This window comes from Eublepharis macularius, chromosome 5 (assembly GCF_028583425.1).
Source record: "Eublepharis macularius isolate TG4126 chromosome 5, MPM_Emac_v1.0, whole genome shotgun sequence".
NCBI classification, from domain to species: Eukaryota; Metazoa; Chordata; class Lepidosauria; order Squamata; family Eublepharidae; genus Eublepharis; species Eublepharis macularius.
The window spans coordinates 156,625,415-156,644,903 of record NC_072794.1 but is presented as its reverse complement, the minus strand read 5'-3'; the positions used below and the strand labels follow the sequence as shown (position 1 = coordinate 156,644,903).

The 19,489-nt window shown below is 45.0% G+C and overlaps 1 protein-coding gene across 1 annotated transcript in view; it reads right to left on the bottom strand.

Moving 5' to 3' along the window:
- Window positions 1–11,163, bottom strand: part of GNAS (GNAS complex locus) — a 235,138-nt gene extending 223,975 nt beyond the window's left edge. Inside the window, exon 1 of the mRNA XM_054979786.1 lies at window positions 10,938–11,163. Coding sequence (XP_054835761.1) covers window positions 10,938–11,163 — 226 coding nt within the window. The remainder of the gene's footprint in view (window positions 1–10,937) is intronic.
- Between the last annotated feature and the right edge of the window lie 8,326 nt (window positions 11,164–19,489).

Genomic DNA, 19,489 nt, shown 5'->3' with positions numbered 1-19,489 from the left:
AATCAGAAAAGGAACGTCGTTTTCCAAAGCTCCAAATGTAAACCACATTCCCTTCCTACATCTTGGACCCTCCAAAACTTTACTTCTAAGTTCATTGCATCTGACTTGATTATTGAATTTGGTTCTCAAATGCGGCTTGTTAAGCAGCAAGGAAGTGGCCTGGAGGGGGGCACAGAAAAAGGCATCAATGAACTGGACAGAAAGCACATGATCAACCCCATTCCTAAAGACACTGACATGAAAGTAGTACCATTTGTTTCAGTGGGATTTGCTTGCAGTACTGAGCTGAAGAAGCACCATCAAAAAGAGTCCAGTAGCACCTTTAAGACTAACCAATTTTATTGTAGCATAAGCTTTCGAGAATCACAGTTCTCTTCGTCAGATGCATGGAGGAAGCACCATCAGCCAAACTCCACAAACCTGACTTTAAAGAGGGAAATTGCACAAGACGTATCCGAAACCACAGTCTACCCATTTCTCTCTGTTAGTTCTTCTTTAGATGCTACCCAAAAGCAGCACTAGCTAAAGCCGCTAGTGAGTTTGGTTGGCGGAAGTTAAACTCAAATGTCCAAAGCTATTTTTGTATTTTTTTTGGTCTGCAGCCAGCCTTGTCTCCCTAGCCCAACACCTCGCTTGCAAATACAGTCCCAGTGTTTACACTGCAATCCTAAACAGAGTCAAGCTCTTCTAACCCCACTGAATTGAACAATTGTACTGTCGGCCAAATAATTGGTTAGACCAATCATTGAAAGATGATTTTTATTGATTTAAAGGATGGGGGGGGGGAGGAATCCCTGATTATTTCTCATAAAGTTTAAATAGAAGAATCTGCAAAAAAAACCCACACCAATTGCCTTCTTAAAAACAGCCATTCCCCGATATCATAGAGTGACTCTGATTTCTACTATCGTTAAATTGAGGCAAATTTGTATGCTCGCTTTCCCCCCAAAAAGTTTGTAATACTGCCTCTTTTTCTTGTCCTGTCAAGGGCACCCCTTAGATCTTCTCACAGTTAGAGAAGGCGAAAGACCCACAATGTAGCAAGGGCCAAAGAAGGAGACCAAGACGTTGGCCAAAGAAATCAGTTCCAGTTGCAGTGGAACCGGTTTCTTTGGCCAATGGCTTGGTCTCTTTCTTTGACCCTTGCAGCCAAAGAATCTCCTCCTAACCCTTCTGGAAGAGCCCTTCCAAACCACTCCCCCAACCCCAGTTATACTAGCGTAAGATCTCCCACGGCAGTCCAAATATTCTAGGAATTGTCTTCCATGCAGCTAAAAAAAAGGCAGCTTGTACAATTGATTGATCAGAAAGATGTGTCTGTCTGTACTGCATACCAGCTAGTTAATCGGGGACAGGTACGGATTGCATTCTGTGGACAGTTCAGTTGAGTCCATCTGTGCCATATAAACACAAGCCTGCTCATTCGCCTGCAAGTCATTGCAGCATTAAACTTCATCAGGAGTGATTTGAGCATGCTTGATCTCCTTTGTGTTGGGCTTCTCCTCTATTTTCCCCTCATCGCTGTTATCTAATAGCAAAGCACTGCCCCCCCTGAAGTGCAGATATTCAAATACACATAATAATAATAGAATTTGATTTATACACCGTCCTTCAGGACAACTTAGCACCCACTCAGAGTGGTTTACAAAGTGTGTTATTATTATCCTCACAACAACCACCCTGTGAGGTGGGTGGGGCTGAGAGAGCTCTGAGAGAGCTGTGACTGACCCAAGGTCACCCAGCTGGTTTCAAGTGGAGGAGTGGAGAATCAAACCCGGTTCTCCAGATTAGAGTCTTGCCGCTCTTAACCACTACACCAAACAGGGCCAGCTATCACTACAAACCCAGAGGAACTCTAATATTTGCAGATAAATCTGACTCTGGGGGAGGCATTTAGGGGTAAGCACAGTTATTACTATCCTCTCTCTATGGCTGTAGGAGCCCCAATAGCCCAGATTAGCCCAATACTGTCAGAGCTCAGAAGCTAAGCAGGGTCAGTACTTGGATGGGAGACCACCAAGGAAGACTGCGCTCCTATGCAGAGGAAAGCCGTGGAAAACCTCCTTTGGGATCACTAGTTGATTGAAACACATTGGCACGCTTTATCTTTTATTTCTGTGATGAGTGTGTTGGACTGAGATCTAGGATACCTGAGAGCCGAAATAGATGAGACGTTTGACGCTTGGGGGACACGTGTTGGTTTCCTGCAAGGTTCCACTGGAAGTGTACTGAGAAAGAACCTCTGCCAGGGAGAAGAGGGAGAGAATCCCTTTTCTCCCTGGTAGAGGTTCTTTCTCTAGGCATCTCGTCTAGTCCGCTTGGCTCCCTCTTGCCGCCGCCAGCTCTCCTTGCTCCCCTAAACACCCTCCGCAGCGAGAGGGAACTGAGCGGGCGGGCGGCAGCAAGAGGGGGCCAGCACCCCTGGGCGGCACTTGCTCCCCTAAATGCACTCGGCAGCCAGAGGGCACTGACAGCGCTGGTGGCAGCAGTATTCTCTCCCTCTTCTCCATGGCAGAGGTTCATTCTCACTACACTTCCCATGGAACCTTGAGGGAAACCAATGCATGTACTCCATGCATCAGGTATCTTGTCTGTTTTGGCTCAGCGTTTGAGCCCCACTCTGCCCTGAAAGCTGACGTGTGACTTTGGGGCAGTCACCTTGTCTCAGCCTAAGCTACTTCACAATGTAATGATAATAGAATGAGGAAGAGGGAACCATTCATGCAGCCTTGAGTTCCTTGGAGGAAAGGCAGGATAAAAATAATAGAGACACAGGTGATAGATTTCGCACTCCCAGAGAGCTCAGAGCAGCTTAAAATATCCAGAATAAGTCCAAGTTTGCACAGGAAGCTCACAAACATCTCTCACTACACTAAGCGCATGACGCAAAAAAATCCAACCCTCAGAAAAGTTTAAAAGCCAAGGCTATCACAATGGCTCCCCTTCCAATACCGAAGCCTTGCAATCTCTCCAAAATGCCGAGAGAAAATGGAGCCTTCCAGACAACATCCAGAGGCCCATTCCAAAAGGATGGGAGCAACCGTGAAGAAAGCTCTCAGTTGGGCAGCTGAGGAATATGATCCACCTGCAGCAAGGATGCTACAAGGAACAGGTGAGCCAAAGACAGCCAGCATACAGGTAAACAATGTTATCAGCAGCTATGCCATTAATGCCCAAACTATTAATGCCCAAGCTCGAAATGGCACTCTTGGTGTCAGATGGACCGATCATATACCCACTTGCACTACATCAGATTGACTAGTCACCACCATCTTGGACTCTTGCCTGTTTGTTGTTCCATATTATTAAGCAGTTTGGAATTTACTACAGAAGAAGAACTTTGCCCCAAACTCTCACAGACGTCTCTGGCTACAAGTTTTGTGGTGAGGCTGATGGATTGGGTCTACCCTATAGAGCTGGAGTGGAACTTACGCGGAGCTAGTCGCTTTAACTGTATTTTTAAAAATCTACTAAAGCTGACCAAAGCTCCATCTATTCCAGCAATTGGTCTCAGGCAGCAGCCACCAAGTGCTATCGATGGAGCGATCAGGACAGAGACTCAGGTGTTAGCTAGACTACAGAGGTAGGGTGTGGCACACTTGCAACTGAAGAGATAAAGAGAGGTTTCCAGTTGAAACGCTGTGATACCAACTCAGCCCTTTAGACTCAGTGGCTAGGGAGCCAACTGTGGTTCTTCTGAGCATCATTCCCCGATATGGTACATGTTCTGGGTTGGGAAATTTCTGGAGATTTGGGGGGGGGGGGAGTGGAGCTGCAGAGGGACCTCAGCAGGGTATAATGTCACAGAGAGTCCGCCCTCCAAAGCAACCAATTTTCTCCAGGGGAACTGATCTCTGCAGTCTGGAGATGAGCTATAATTCCAGGAGATCTCCAAGACCCACCCAAATGCCTCACGTCTCAGAAAACCAGGCATAGCCCTTGTCTGATGGGGCTTGTGGTTGGCAGGGGGTTTCCACCTTGAAAGAGTCACTGACAGAGGAACGAGTCAACTGCAAGCCTCCCGGAGACGCAGGGCTCATGCCCAGGATGGAAGTAAACGTGCCTCTTTTGGTTGATGGTAACTGTGAAAGTGGCTCTTCATAAACCATCGAGTGAGTTCCGCTGCTTTAGACAACTCGCACAGAAGAATAATTCAGCCTATTCTCTTTCTGCTCCCAACACAGGGATCTCATGAGATACAGAGGGAAAATGAATAGATTGTGGTTCTGCGATCTTAGTCAGATTTCTTAAGCTTTTGCCAAGTCACCCGTAAGCTCACAAGATAATAACTAAAAATATGTTCTCTCAATCAGCTGATATACAACACGGCTGCATTTCAAAACAGTGACTGTCAGTGCTATAAGACCCCCCACGGCACCCCACCCCAAGCACGCAGAACGTAATGCAAATTGTAACTCAACACTCCGCAATGGTTCCCATCCACAGGAACAATCTCCATGTTTGATATCCGTCCCTGATAAATCCCCATAGTTATTTTATCCTTATTTTCCTTTGGGATGAAAATGTTAGAGTGACTTTAAAAAAAAAAAGTGTTGGCTCCTGTAACTTCCTTCCATGTAGGGTAGCCTCACGTCAGGGTGGATAAAAATCAATGATTTTTTTTAAAAATCGGATTTTTTTAATACCCTGGAAACCTAATAGGTCTTTAAGATGCCCGGAATCTTGCTCTTGTGTTATTCAGAAGGGCTTTTTACACAGATAATAGGACTGTACTGTAAGAAAAGCGTTCAGTGAGATGCACTGATAATGTCATAAAAACTGTAGACTATGCCACTGTGCACTGTCTGTTGCAGTAAGTATGCTTCTACTGAATAGTTTCTCCACATTATTTAATATGTCATATCAACTTGCTTTATGTTTTGTTTTAGCCCTATATCAGATTTTTGCTTTGTTTTCAAATTTCTGTTGGATTGTTTATTGAACGTATTGTTCATTAAACGTCTCAGCCATTGTATTGACGTACACAGTGTAATCTGCCTTGAGTCTCAGTGAGAAAGGTGGATTATAAATAATGTAAATAAAACAAATAAACCCATCCACAACAGGGCACCTCTCAACTCCTGGGCTAATCCTTCCAGTAGCACCTCCATTTTGTTGGGATTGTGACTCTACTCATTAGCCACCACCCGTCCCAAATCTGCCTCCAGGCACCACATCACAGTGCCGCACCCAACCTGGGATCTTCTAGAAGCAGGAAAAAGAGCTGAGTATCATCTGCAAATTGGTGACAACTCTGCCCAAATCTCTAGATGATCTCTCCCAGGGGCTTCATGTAGATGAAACATGGGAGACAAGAGAGAACAAGCACTGTTTAAGCTTTAAAACACACACACAAAAGAGTCTTGTGGCATTTTGAAGATAGTTTTAGGTGGGTAGCCATGTTGGTCTGCGGTAGAACAGCAGGATGTGAGTCCAGTGGCACCTTAGAGACCAACAAGATTTTCGGGGTGTAAGCTTTGGAGAGTCAAAGCTCTGAAGAAGAGAGCTTTGACTCTGGAAACATTGGAAACTCAGAAAATATTGTTGGTCTCTAAGGTGCCACCGGACTCACATCGTGACATTCTGAAGACTAACTTGTTTATTGTGGCCTAAGCTTTCATGAGCCGGAAAGCACATCATAAGAACAAGGACGTAAGAAGAGTCCTGGACCATCTAGTCCAGCAACCCATCTTACACAGTGGGCAAATCCACCTTGCCCCATATATACCCTGGAGGGCTGGAAAAACAGGGCATAGAGGCCAGGGCCTTCCCCCGATGTTGCCTTCCTGGCACTGCTACTCGGAGGTTTGCTACCTCCGAATGTGGAGCTTCCCTTTAGTCACTGTGGCTAGTAGCCATAGTCAACTTTAAAATACCACAAAGCTCTCTTCGGTGAAGCAGAGAAACAGTGCAATCCTCAGCAATTACACTTTCCCAAGCCACTGACCTCAACAGACTTTGAAAGGAGCAACTCTTTTTAGTATGGCACGGTTAACACAGCTCTTCCTCACCGCACCTGCGGAATTTACTAGAGAGTTTTCTTTTGACGCCAGAGCGGGACAGCCTCAGAGTGAAGTGATGCAACATACAGCACAGGTGAAGAACAGAACTTAGGCAATGTCCCTAGGTGTGAGAATGAGTGTGTTATACAACCTACTTCACAGGGTTGTTGTAAGAGTAAAATGGAGAAGAGAATGATGTAATCCACTTTGAGCCCTTATTGGGAAGAAAGGCAGGAAGACAGAGGCTCAGGGATCCGGCTCCCACTTCTTGATGGGGCACTGCTCATGCCCACTTCGACAGTGAGGAGCCTGGGTGTGGTCTTGGATGCCTCCTTGCCTATGGAGGCCCAGATTATGGCGGTTGCCAGATCAGTGTTTTACTATCTTCGCCAGATCTGGCTGCTTGCCTCTGCCTCTCACTCCGCGACCTTGCAACAGTGATCCAGGCTGGACTACTATAACTCACTTTACGCAGGGCTGCCCTTGGGCCTGCTCGGGAGATTACAACTGGTCCAGAATGCAGCAGTGCGGCTCACGACCAGGACGCCATTCCAGGCTCATATGATACCTGTCTTGCGCCAGCTGCACTGTTCCAGATCAAGTTCATGGTCCTGGTCTTGACCTTTACGACCCTTAGAGGACTGGGACCAGCATATCTTTGGGACCGCCTCTCACCCTATATAACCTGGAGGGCACTTCGCTCAGAAGGGAAACATCTTCTGGAGATCCCCGGCCCCAAGGAGATCTGTCTTATCTCGACCAGGGCCCAGGTGTTCTTGGCCCTGGCCCCAACCTAGTGGAACTCTCTGTCTGAGACAACTTAGGCCTAGCAGGATCTTTTAGCATTCTGTCGGACCTGTAAGACATAGATGTTCCACCAGGCTTTGGGTGGTTGAGGCGGGCAGGCCTCCTCTCGGCCTCCTACTGAGGACGGGGGGAGAGACCACTCCATCCTGGGTTTTAGCTTATTGCTGTGTATTAGCCTCCGCAGACCCAGTGATCTTGCAAGGCATTTGAAATCCGCTGTCTGTTTAAATTTTGCTGCCAGTTTTAAATTGCTTTTAGCTATATGTTATTTATTGTATATTGTATTGTGTTTTAATCGGGTTGGGATCTGCTCTGAGCCTGCATTGCGGGGCGAGAGACTTATAAGTCTAATAAATAAAATAAATAAGATATAAAATGAATAAAAATGGATTTATGCATAAGCTAAGCACACTACATCTGAAGAAGTGAGCTGTGACTCCTGAAAGCTCATACCCAACCATAAATTTGGATAGTCTGATAGGTGCTACTGGACTCTTGCTCTTTTCTACAGCTAAGCACACTACAGTTTAGGATCTCAGATTATGAGGGACCTCTAAAGACACAATAACAACTAAAATTTCTGAATTAGCTTGGGGGTGGGGGGCGTAATGCTATGGGACCTCTTAGACTTGACATAGTTTAGGGTTTTAACAGAGTCAGCCAAGAACACAAAGCTGAAAATATCCACATAAGCACCTGAAAGGTTGGACTGATTACATGCTCTCCATCCACTAGGCAACATCGCCTAACATGGTCCTCATGACTTACTAGTGCACCATCTAAAATAATCTTTCCAATACTTATATAAAGTCTACTTTGTTTTTCTGCTGCTGATAAATACTGCCCTTTTATATTTTTAAAGAGAAAAAAGAGCCGGTTTTTATTTTTGAGAGGGGATGATTCAGAAAGTCCAAAAGATGCATACATATAAATAAATAAATGAATGAATGGTGGGACAGATAAAAGAAAATACTTCTACTGTAGAACGCACAATAGAATTCACATCCTTTGGGCGCAATGACACTTGCTTGTGGGATTCACCACCACTAGAAAGATATGATGGCATCAATGAAATCACAAAGTTTGGAATGTGACTGTGAATCAACCCTCCTGAACGGCCAACCATCAGTTCAGAAATCTGATACAAGCACTTTTAGAACTGCCTCGTCCTCTTACAGACTCCAAGATCAGAAGAAAGCCTGCAAGTATATTAAGTGGCCAGTGTGAATATGAACATGGCTTTTAAAAGGATTCGACATATTTCGGGATGATGATGCCACGATAGCTAAGAAGAACCTCCATGTTTAGCAGCAGGAGAGCTTTCAGTAACAGAAGTCAGGGTCAAACAACAGGTGAATGCTATTTTCACTAGCCTGCAGGTAAGCTTTCTGACACATCTGGCTGGCCACCACTGGAAACTAGATGCTGGGCTGATAGCACTATCCTAAGCACAGCTCCACCCTTCTAAACCCACTGATTTCAACAGCTTTAGAAAGCCATAACTCCGATTAGGATGACACCGTAAGTGGACCTTTGGACTGGTATGCGCTCATTCCATATTGGCGCAAACATACCCTAAGCTGGTTATGACCTACTTGTATCAATGTATATTACCAGGGTGGTTAAACCTTGGGATGCTCAGGAAAAGGATGCAGATCAGCTTCAAACCAAGTCGTCTGCCACGAGTTGGGTTGCAGTGAAAACTGGGAGGCAGCAAGCTTTTACAACAGACACCTGTTCCGATTTATAGTGTGCAGTGCTGTGTATACAGGCTGTTCAAGCTCATAGCCAGGGCATCAGGTGGCCTGTCTTTCAAAAGTCCACATTCTCTGCTGTCAAGAGAGTTTCTTAAGCTCTTCGATTTTCCTTCGGTCCCTTTTATGGGGCTCTTTAACACGCTTTGGCTTCTGAAGGCAAACAGCTTTTCTCCCCTAAGGTTTTGCACACCTTAAGGATAAAACTCTGTCCTCCAGCAGTTAACAAAACTTTAATCTGGGTTTTCTAAAACCAGTTTTGCCACGATCGGTTGTTGCATTTTATAAAAATAGTCTGTTTACCCTCACAAGCCAAAACAAGCAAAAGAGCCTGTACGAAAGGGACTTTAGTAAGCAATCGTTACAAAATTCTCTCTTGAAAAAGCATTCTTTATGTTTTCCTAAAAAACTGATCCCTAGGCACATTACTGTGATGCCAGTGAAACTTAATTTTAAGCAGGTGTACTCAGCAGCTGTCTGAAAGAGCCAGTGGGAGCGGGTCTGGAGGACAAAACTCCAGGATCCCTGGTCATTCTGAGATTCCACTGAGCTGGGCAAGTTATGCTTGACTTTTATTTAGCAATCCAAAGACCCAGTAGTCTTGGACAGAACCAGCCTTTTAAATGCCACCCTCTGTTTCCATCCTTGCATAGAAGCCGCAGCTGCCAGAAAATTTTGCCACAGCCCCAAGATCTGTATCAGCTAGCAGGGAAGACATAGAAATAAGGGACTCATTGGAAACTATCACTGGCTATATCCACCGATTTCTCAAAGGAGCAACCAACATATAATCAAAGGAAATATGGGATAAAGGTTCAATCCCTCCAAGGGCAGGTTATGGGAGTTGTTTTCATATGATCTCGGGGCTGCGGCCCTGCCAAGAAAAGCAACCTGGAATTAACATTATCATAGGCAGCAAGGAAGTTATAGTGGGAGGCACATCTGCCCCATATCACTTAATCCCATTCAAGAAGAAAATGGGGAGAAGGAATTATGGTGGTCAGGGCTGAGTCGTAAGTAATAGCTCAGACAGATACCTTGATAGGGACAGGGACTGTAGCCTATATTACTGGGTACTGTCTCCTATTAGGGAGTTTCCATGTTGCTAAACATGCCACGTTAATTAAGCTTTCAGAAAGGTTTCATCTCTGTTCTCAGCTTTATGCTTGTTTCAAATTTTCTCCTACCATTCCTTATCATATCTGCGCACTGACTGTTCTGTCTGTTCAGTGAACATCCTAGCTGTTGATTATATTGCATTTTACTTGCACTGTGTAATCCGCCTTGGGTCTCAGCGAGAAAGACGTGCTAATAAATCATCATCATCATCAAAAGTTTGTAAGTAGTGTAGCGTAGGCAATGAATATGACACTGGACATGCTTCCTAAAAGCAAAATTAAGGGGCGGGGGCTGCAAAAGACAGCTCCTGCCAAATTCATTGCTGCACAGATTAATAAAATTAGAAACAGTCTGGGGAAAGAGCCCTTTTAGAGCTCCTAGGTCACACAGAGATGACCAGAAAACAGATTTTCAGAATGGGGGAAGTGAGAAATGGCCTTTTTATTCTGTAGACAATAAGCTATTCTTTTTAGAACCGGCACCTCTGAGCCAATTTTTAAGCCCGGAAGAGGAGCCCTGGGCCTTTGCAGCATCGGCAGATCTTCAAAAGAACAAAACAAGACTGCCTTGCATCGTCCATGCATTACCAGCACTGCATACTTGCGCCTGCTTCTGGAGCACTTGTTGCAGAGAGAGCCAATAGGAAGGGGCGCGCACGCTTTGAGCCCATTGCAAAGCTGCGGGGGGGGGGGGCTAAAGGAGAAAGGCCATTGCATGAAATAACCCCGGCCATTCCCCCCCCCATCTGTCCCCTCGTATCAGCTGCAAAAAGAGGCTTTGCATTGATTACTAATAATCTGGCAACAGCCACGGGTGTGTGTGTGTGTGTGGCAACAACAACAACAACCCAACAACTCGTTGCAACCACAGACCGCATGGCCTCAAGCAGCAGCAGCAGCAGCAGCAGCAGCCTCCTTCCGGATCTCTCCAAAAGAGCGTCGGCTTCCCTCGCTCCCACCAGCACACCCAGAGAGCGCAACCCCCGGGGCGTTTCACACCGATCGCCCGAGTCAGACTTTCCGCCCGCGGGCAGCGCCGAAGCCGACTCAAAGCGCGAAGCCCGGCGCCGGACCGCAGCGAGCGCAGGGCGGTCTCCCCAAGCGGGGCGCGCCGGGCAGGCGAACAAGGCGGCGATTCTCTCCGCGTGCGTGAGTGGGCTGCAGCTGGCGCCTCGCCCCGGCCTCGCACACACACACACGCCCCACACCCACGCACGCAGCCCGGGCGACGGGGGCCCCGCTCGGGCGCCACTCACCCAGCAGCAGCAGGCGGTGGGTCTGCTTGTACTCCCGCTTCTCGGCTTTCAGCACCTTGTCGATGCTTTTGCTCCACTTCTTCTCCGCCTTCAGCTTGGCTTTGAGCTCCTTCTTGGAGAGCCCGGACGGCGGGTCCGAGGCGTCCGCCTCCCCGGGCGCGTAGGGCGGGATCGGCGGGTGGGCTCCCCCGAGCAGCCTGGGACGCAGGCTGGAACACATCCCCATGGCGGCGGCGGCGGGCGGGCGATCCCCACGACCCGGGCCAGACACGCGTCGACGCGCGCACAAGGCGAGAAAGAGGGAGGGCGGGAGACTCGCTGTCCGGTCCCGCTTCTCCGCCTGTGTCGACCCCCTTTCACACGACCCGGGCAACGCTCTGCGGCCGCGAGAGGAGCGCGGGGCGGTCCTCAGCCCAGGGAAGTCCCGGCCGCCCCTTCGAAGGTGGCGCCGCTCCTCGCAACTCGAGGGCAGCTTTTCCTCCCGCTGCCTTTGGGCTGAGAGTTTCCCCCCCTTCCAATCATCAGAAGGGAGAAAAAGTGGCGCACGTGACCGAGACGCCTTTACCGTATTCTCCAGAAAAAAGCCAATATGGGGGAAAAGTCACTTTTCTCTGCCCCGGCGATTGGTTAACGCTCGCTGTAATCGTCCCCTCCGCCCTTTAAAGCTGCTTAATAACTTCTGTGAATCACTCAAAGTCCAGTATTATTGTTAATGCTGATAATAAGAAGGCTATTTTCCACAGTCCATGTTTGGACTGGGATTTTTGATCCCTTACAGATTTCGATTTTATCCAAGTATCTAGGAGTCGATGAGGAATCGCTTTAGTTTGTGGCATGTTCCAAGTAGTGCAGTTGTTTGCAGCTGGCCTGTTGTTATCCTATCTAGGCTAATATTGGCTAGAAACTTTTTAGAGTCTGTCTATACAAGACATCTTACACGAGTAGGATCAAGTGAGAGATCTTACACTTATTCTCCCACTGTGGATATACATGCGCTGTTAGGGAGGCAGAGTACACTTGAATATCCCGCTAGAACATATCTTTTTTAATTGTCTGAATCACAGGAAGATCAGATTGGAAATTATTAGCCAACTGACAGAAAGGTTTCCGGGGCAGATCAAACAAAACCAAGCTTGATTACCTCCTGTCAGACAGAAACAGTCAGACAACTCGGCAGGTGGCTAGATTCTGTGCCCAGGTCTATAAGCACCAAAAATCTGAATATAGTAGCTTGAATAGCTTGAGTCTTAATTGTTCGTTTAGATTATCATTCCTTTTATGGCATATTATTTATCTCTTAACGTATTACTTTTATTACCCAATTTTAATGGAATTTTCGGATTGCTTTAATAATGTTACCAAAATTTATTTAAGATTGGTAGAACCTTGTAGTTCTTTTACACCGGTATCTACTTTGTTGTGTTTGCAGTTTAATAATGTTTTTGACTGACCTGGTCGACGACTGTAACAATAAAATTGATTAACACTTGAATATAAGACCACACAACGTCCCCCTTCACTTGAGCGTCCTCGTGTAATTCGTCTCATGTAGTTTAGCTCTTAAGTCACTTGAGTCACTCGTATAGAGAGACTCTCAGTTAGTCTTTATGGAATTGCACCTAGCGCCCCTATTACGACTAGATTAACTGTTGTATGTTTCTCCCAGAGACACTGAACTTCGAATCTTAAATCTTGATATTTTATCTTTTCAATTTCCTTTTCCTCAATTCAACTGGCACCTGGCATTAACACATCAGCGTAACCAGGGCTTTTTTTCTGGGGAAAGAGGTGGTGGAACTCAGTGGGTTGCCCTTGGAGAAAATGGTCACATGGCTGGTGGTCCCGCCCCTGATCTCCAGACAGAGGGGGGCAGGGCCACCAGCCATGTGACCATTTTCAAGAGGTTCCGGAACTCCGTTCCACCACGTTCCTGCTGAAAAAAAGCCCTGAGCGTAACCTTCTTACTTTTAACCAAGGTAATATCTGGCATATTATGTTCTAACTACAAGAGCGTATCTTTCTCATTTTCAACAATCTTCTCGAGCTTATATTCCCACCAATATTTCATGGATCGTAGCTCAGCTCATACCTTTTGCATCAATTCCAACGCAGCATTGAGGCTACTTTATTATGGTGCTCTTTATCATCACTTTGTGCAATCTACTGCACCCTGACAAGATGGACAACTGTTTCATCCTCTTCATCACATAGTCTATACTTGCTGTCATTCATGGTATTTTAAATTTTTGCTTCCATACAGTTCCTTCTTATTATTATCTCTGTTTTCCACAGCCCACCAGATGTTTGGACAGCAAGTTTTGGTCCCCCAGATTTTATAACCATTGTATATTTTTCCCAGAGACACTGAACGTCAAATCGTAGATATTGATATTTTGTTATATTTTCAGTCTTTTCTCTCAGTTCAACTCTCACCTGGGATTGCCACATCAATCACTTTGATATCCCTACTTTCAACCACATTATTATTATTGTTATTTGACTGCTTCTGCCAGTTTGAAAACACGTGCAATTGTATGATGCAAGAACTTTTATCTACAAAGAAAAGGGAGGAAGGGAAGATGCAGGAGACATTTGTTTAGACTTTTATGCCCCACATTTCTCTCTAATAGTGGCCTCCAAATAGCTTATAGCATCATTCTCCTTTCCATGGTCTTATCCTCACAACGGTCCTGTGAGGTAGGTAGAGTGAAGAAGCTTCCATGAAAGAGCAGGGATTTGCACCTGATCTCTCTGCTCCTAGCCTCAATCCAACCACTACACCATACAAAACAAGAACAGAATTTGGGCCTCAGTTTGCGGGCTAAAGTTAAAGATCTTTAGCTCCTGTTGATTTTTTAAAAATAGTTTTGCAAGAAGAGAGCAAAAATATACAAAATCTGAGAAAGGGAAAAATAAGAAAATATTACAACTGATTGGGGGTGGGGGAGCATGGAATATCTTAACACAGTATAAAAGAGATTAGCTCTGGTTAAATTGTGTCCATGCTCTGTAACTTGAAAACTGTAGCCCTTCCAGTCTTAAAACGACAGCCTAAAAAAAAGCCCGTCCACACATTTTAGAACAACCCTTTTCTTCTTCTAGAAACACATGATGCCTGAGAAAACATCTCTTATAAAAAGGGGAAGGATGCACGGTCAGGGAAATATGCAATTTATTTCTGACTCTGCTGACTCAGGTTGGGTTTACTTTTAATGTATATATGCATAACTTTGGTTGCAATTCTAAACACACTTGTTCTTATTGAACTTCTCAGTATGCATGCTTAGGATTGCGCTGTGTGGTTCTCTGCATTTCATTACTGGTCACTTGATGAGCAGTCGCTGAACGTGTGAATGGATTCCTTTGATAAGGCACTGAAAGTATGCCAGCTGATACGAATGTTTTATAGTGTAAGAGCCCAACCAACCACGCAAGTCCGCCTCTTTTGATGGTGTGATCACCCAGGAGTGAACAGATTTGTGTGAACTACTCTGTGGTGAGTGGCTGCTGAGTATATTAACCAGCACAGCTGAAAAGCATAGTAGTGGAGGGGGCCTCGTACGAATATTCAGTCTTTAGTCTTAACATATGGTATTGCCTATTCAAACATGATGATCTTCAAGAAATTTTAAAATTTAATTTATATAATCCCTTCAGCATACACAGCAGAGTTGCACAGACACACCAAGGCTGTTACTACATGTTTTGCTCCGTCCTGGCTTCTCTAATGCACATGATGCCGTCCTCCATTCATCCGATTCCTATCTTCTCATTTTACTGCGATCATGTACATGCACATGACACCATGTTCTATTCATCTAATTTCCATCTTTCCTCCCATTTTGTTGCAGTCATGCACATGACGCCATGCTCCTTTCATCCAAATCCCAGTTTGGTGTAGTGGTTAAGAGCAGCAGGACTCTAATCGGGAGAGCCAGGTTTGATTCCCCACTCCTCCACTTGAAGCCAGCTGGGTTACCTTGGGCTACTCACAGCTCTCTGGAGCTCTCTCAGCCCCACCCACCTCTCAGGAACTTTTGTTGTGAGGATAATAATAACATACTTGGTAAACTGCTCTGAGTGGGCATTAAGTTGTCCTGAAGGGCGGTATATAAATCGAATGCTGTTATTATCTTTCCTCCCATTTTACTGTGATCATGCACATGACACCATGCTCCTTTCATCCAGTTCCCATCTTTCCTCTCATTTCACTGCGATCATGCACATGCACAGGACGCTGTCCTCCATTCATCCAGTCCCCATCTTTCCTCCCACTTTGATACAATTTCCCCCAGACCTGGTTTGGTACAATCTTTTGGAAAGATTGCAGTCAAAACATATTTGCACACTGTGTGGATGAAAAGGAGCTCATTTCTTCAGGTCCTTCCCACATCAGCAATATTTTTCTGCCTCAGTCTCATCATTTCCCTCTGCCATCAAACAGCTTTTTCAGGCTTTTTAAAAATCAGTAATTTCTATTACACATTATAACAATCTATTGCTATGATCTTCTAACCAGGTTTGTGCCCGGAGGGAGTTTGGAATGTAAAACACCCAAGGCAGGAAAATGAAAGATAAAAGAGAGGGTTTGTGGTAGTACTATAAGATTAACAATTACAGATGGGAAAGAGGACCAACTATTATGATCATTTAGATACTTAAATGATTTAAATGATAAATTATATTTTTCTCTCCAATGGGGATCCAATGTTATTCTCCTCCTCTCCATTTTATCTTCACAGCAACAACCCTGTAAAGCAGGCTAGGCTAAGAGCAAATGATTGGCCCAAGGTCACCCAAGGAGGTTCCATGGCAGAGCGGAGGTTTAAAGCTGTGTCTTTAAGGTTGCCAGCTCAGGGCTAGGAAATTCCTCAATATTTGGGGGTGGAGCATGGGGAAGTCATGGGCGGATTCCACACACGATGGATAGTGCACTTTCAATGCACTTTATCAATCGTTTGAGGTGGATTATTTGTTCCGCACACAAAAAAATCCATTCCAAATGATATATAAAGAGGATTGGAAGTGCATTATCCAACATGTGCGGAATCACTCATGGCTTGGGGAGAGGAGGGACCTCAGCAGGGCGTAATTCCACACAATCCACCCTCCAGCCATTTCCTCCAGGGAACTGATCTCTTTAGTCTGGAGATCCATCATAATTCCAGGAGATCTCTAGGCCCCACCTAGGGGGTTGGCAACCATATGGGTACCCCAAATCCTAGCTGGACACTCTAACCATGACACCATGATAAGAGGCTTTAAGGAGACCTCTGAAGGATGAGAAATGAAGGGCCTTATGTGCCTGCCCACAGAACATGTTCCACACATACAGAACCAAAAGGGAATTGCATGTCATGGGGTATAAGTCTAACCAGGCAAAGAGCTGTGGTTCTCGAAAGCTTATGCATCTGACGAGGAGAGCTATGGTTCTCGAAAGCTTATGCTACAATAAAGTTGGTTAGTCTTAAAGGTGCTACTGGACTCTTCACTATTTTGCAACTACAGACTAACACAGCAAACTCCCCTGGATCTATGATCATGGGGTATAAGAAGACACAAGAGCCAAAAGGAAGGCATGGCAAAGCTGTGCAAAAAAGTTACATTTGAGTCTCAAATGCGCACTGTTTTGATTTCTGTTTTTCATCAATGGCATGGGTTATGGAGGACCCAAAATCTAGGGGCATTTAGAGTACTCTGGGCATATACGGGATTCTTTTCAGTGGCACATTCTCTCTGGTGGGCTACTTTCTTGACCCAACCAAAAGTGCAAAGCAGCCGTTACATACTCTGAAACACCTGTATCTGACTCTTATGGCAACATTTTAATAATCCTCCTCTAGAAGGAGTAAAATATTCTGAGGAAAAAACTTTGATAGACTTAAGTAAAGCCAGGTGCTGGAAGGCACAAGTTTAGATTCAGAAAGTGATAACATGCATTACAGAGGAAAATCAAAGCATTACACAGCATTTTAAAAAGACATATACGAGTCTTTTGACACTACTCGTTATGCCAAATATAAATCCAGGCAGGATTCAAAGCTTACTTACAGATACTCCTTTGTGCTCAGATTCTGTCCCTAAGCCAGATGGCTTCTTCAACTTGAAAAGAGAGAAGGAATTCTCCCATGCTAGCTTGACTCCTTATGCCAAGAAGTCTCCAACCCTGTGGGCTCTGTTACAATTTTAACAACAGGTAGTAAGCTCCGCCCCCCAAATGGTGGCCATTGGCATACAATCCACAGCAAGATGGCTGCCATGGGGAAAAGAGCAAATCACAAAAATATTGGGAGGTTCCAAGCCAAGTATCCCGCTATGAAAGAAGTAGCCATTTCTGATGGAGTGCTCCCAGCGCACATAATGTTTTCTGTAGGCATCTTTAAGCTTCTTTTTCTTCTCTGTACTTAAAACAAGCCACACAACTGCATTTTAGGAAGACTGAAATCTTGAATTTGGGATCGGCTGGAGTGTAGGCCTAATGAAAAATATTCTGAGCCTATGTTAATAGAGGGTAAATTTGAAGAAATGTCCTACTGAAGCTTTTCAAGGCATGGATATTAATAACAACCCTCTTTTAAAAGGACAGGGCATTTCCCCCCTCTCCGGGCAGCTGGCAATCCTACTTGTGTCTTTTTTAAAGACAGAGACAAAGGAAGTTAAATCACCCAATTGCGGTACATGCAGTTAACTCAAACCACTCATCTCTGGATGTTTGGGCCATCCATTTCAAAGGGTTGCCATTTGCCAACCTTCATGTGGGGCATGGAGGGCTCCTGGTATTCTCCAGGCTACAGAGATGCATTGGAATGTGGACCTTATGAAATCATAAAGTTCCTCTTCTCCTGAAACCATGTTATCCCCCAGGGTCCACCCCAAATCTCCAGGATTTTTCCAACCCAAGAGTTTCCCAACTCTACTTATCTGGCAGTCTATTTCCGTTTATCAAAGACAACAGTTGTGTGAAATAGGAAGTTCTAAGTTTGCGAGAGTGTCCTACATGAAGCAAAGTTTTTGGATGACTTCACCAAACTTCGAATGGCAATTAGAGAAAGCAACATAAAACAATGCAAAAACATATCACTAAATTATATTGGTTGAGACAATTTGTATAAATAAAGTGAGAGACACTTAGCAATTTGTTTAGATTTTATATTACTGTGAACTGCAGTTTCTTTATTGTGTATGCTACTCCTTGAATGTCACACTAAATCATTGTTCATATGTGATATTGAGGCAGATTGCAATTTTTAAATATTTTGAATATTACTGAAAGTTGTAGGGCCATTATTATACCTTGCTTTCCCCCCCCCCCCCCAATGAAATACCCAAAGCAGCTTACATTCTTATTTTCTCCATTTTGTGTTGTATATTCTATTAACGCATTGTTCAGAAGTCATATATTGTTATCATATGTTTCAATACTTATTCACATACTTATTTTAGATTCTCACATGTGCTGAACAGCATCTATTTCTGTGGCTGCATTCCCAAGGCTGTTTTGCTTTGGCTTCCAAACTGGAGCAGTATTTTTTGGAGTATCCACATGATGTTGTCCTCTAGTCATATAACATTAGTAATACAGTTTCTTGGCCTCTCCCTGCTTCTTTCTGAAGCTCTGCCATGTCCCTGGAAGGCTTTTTGCTACCTTTGTTTATGTTATTTATTTATAGTCCATCTTTCTCACTGTAGTTGGTATGACCTTGTCAAATCTCAGAAGCTAAGCAGGGTCGGCCTTGTTTAGCAATTGGATGGGAGACCTCCAAAGAAGACCAGGGTTGCTATGTAGAGGCAGGCAATGGCAAACCACCTCTGTTAGTCTCTTGCCATGAAAACCCCACCAGGGGTCGCCGTAAGTCAGCTATAACTTGAGGGCACTTTCCACCACTACACGATATTTCTAGTGTTATAACACTGCAGTAATTTAGGTAGGAACTACCAATTTTTACAAAAGCCAGCAAAAAGTGACCGGGGAGGGCAGGGGGGGTGGAGCATGAAAGGACAACCAGGGAAAGTGTGTAGGGAATCCACACACACACATACACTCCGGTGTGGGTGTTCCATCGCTGTTCTGGATTTGCAGCAGTAATGATTTCACAATGAGTGATTCCGCACACATTTGATAATGCACTTCCAATCCTCTTTACAGATCATTTGGAACAGATTTTTTTGTGCGGGGAACAAAAAATCCACCTCAAACGATTGATAAAGTGCATTGAAAGTGCATTATCCAACGTGTGCGGAATCAGCCAATGGAGAATCATCACTGTGTGGATGCATCCCAGGCTAGCCTGATCTTGTTAGATTTTGGAAGCTAAATGGTTTCAGCACTAGTTCGTACTTGGATTGGGAGACCAGGATCACTATGAAGAGGCAGGCAATGGCAAACCACCTCTGTTAGCCTCTTGCCTTGAAAAGCCCATCAGGGGTTGCCATAAGTTCTGGATGACTGCAGCATCTTGCAGCTAGTAGCCACTGATAGACCTGGCCTCCATGAATCTATTGATTCCCCTTTCAAAGATGTCTGTGCCTGTGATCATCACTACATCGGCTGT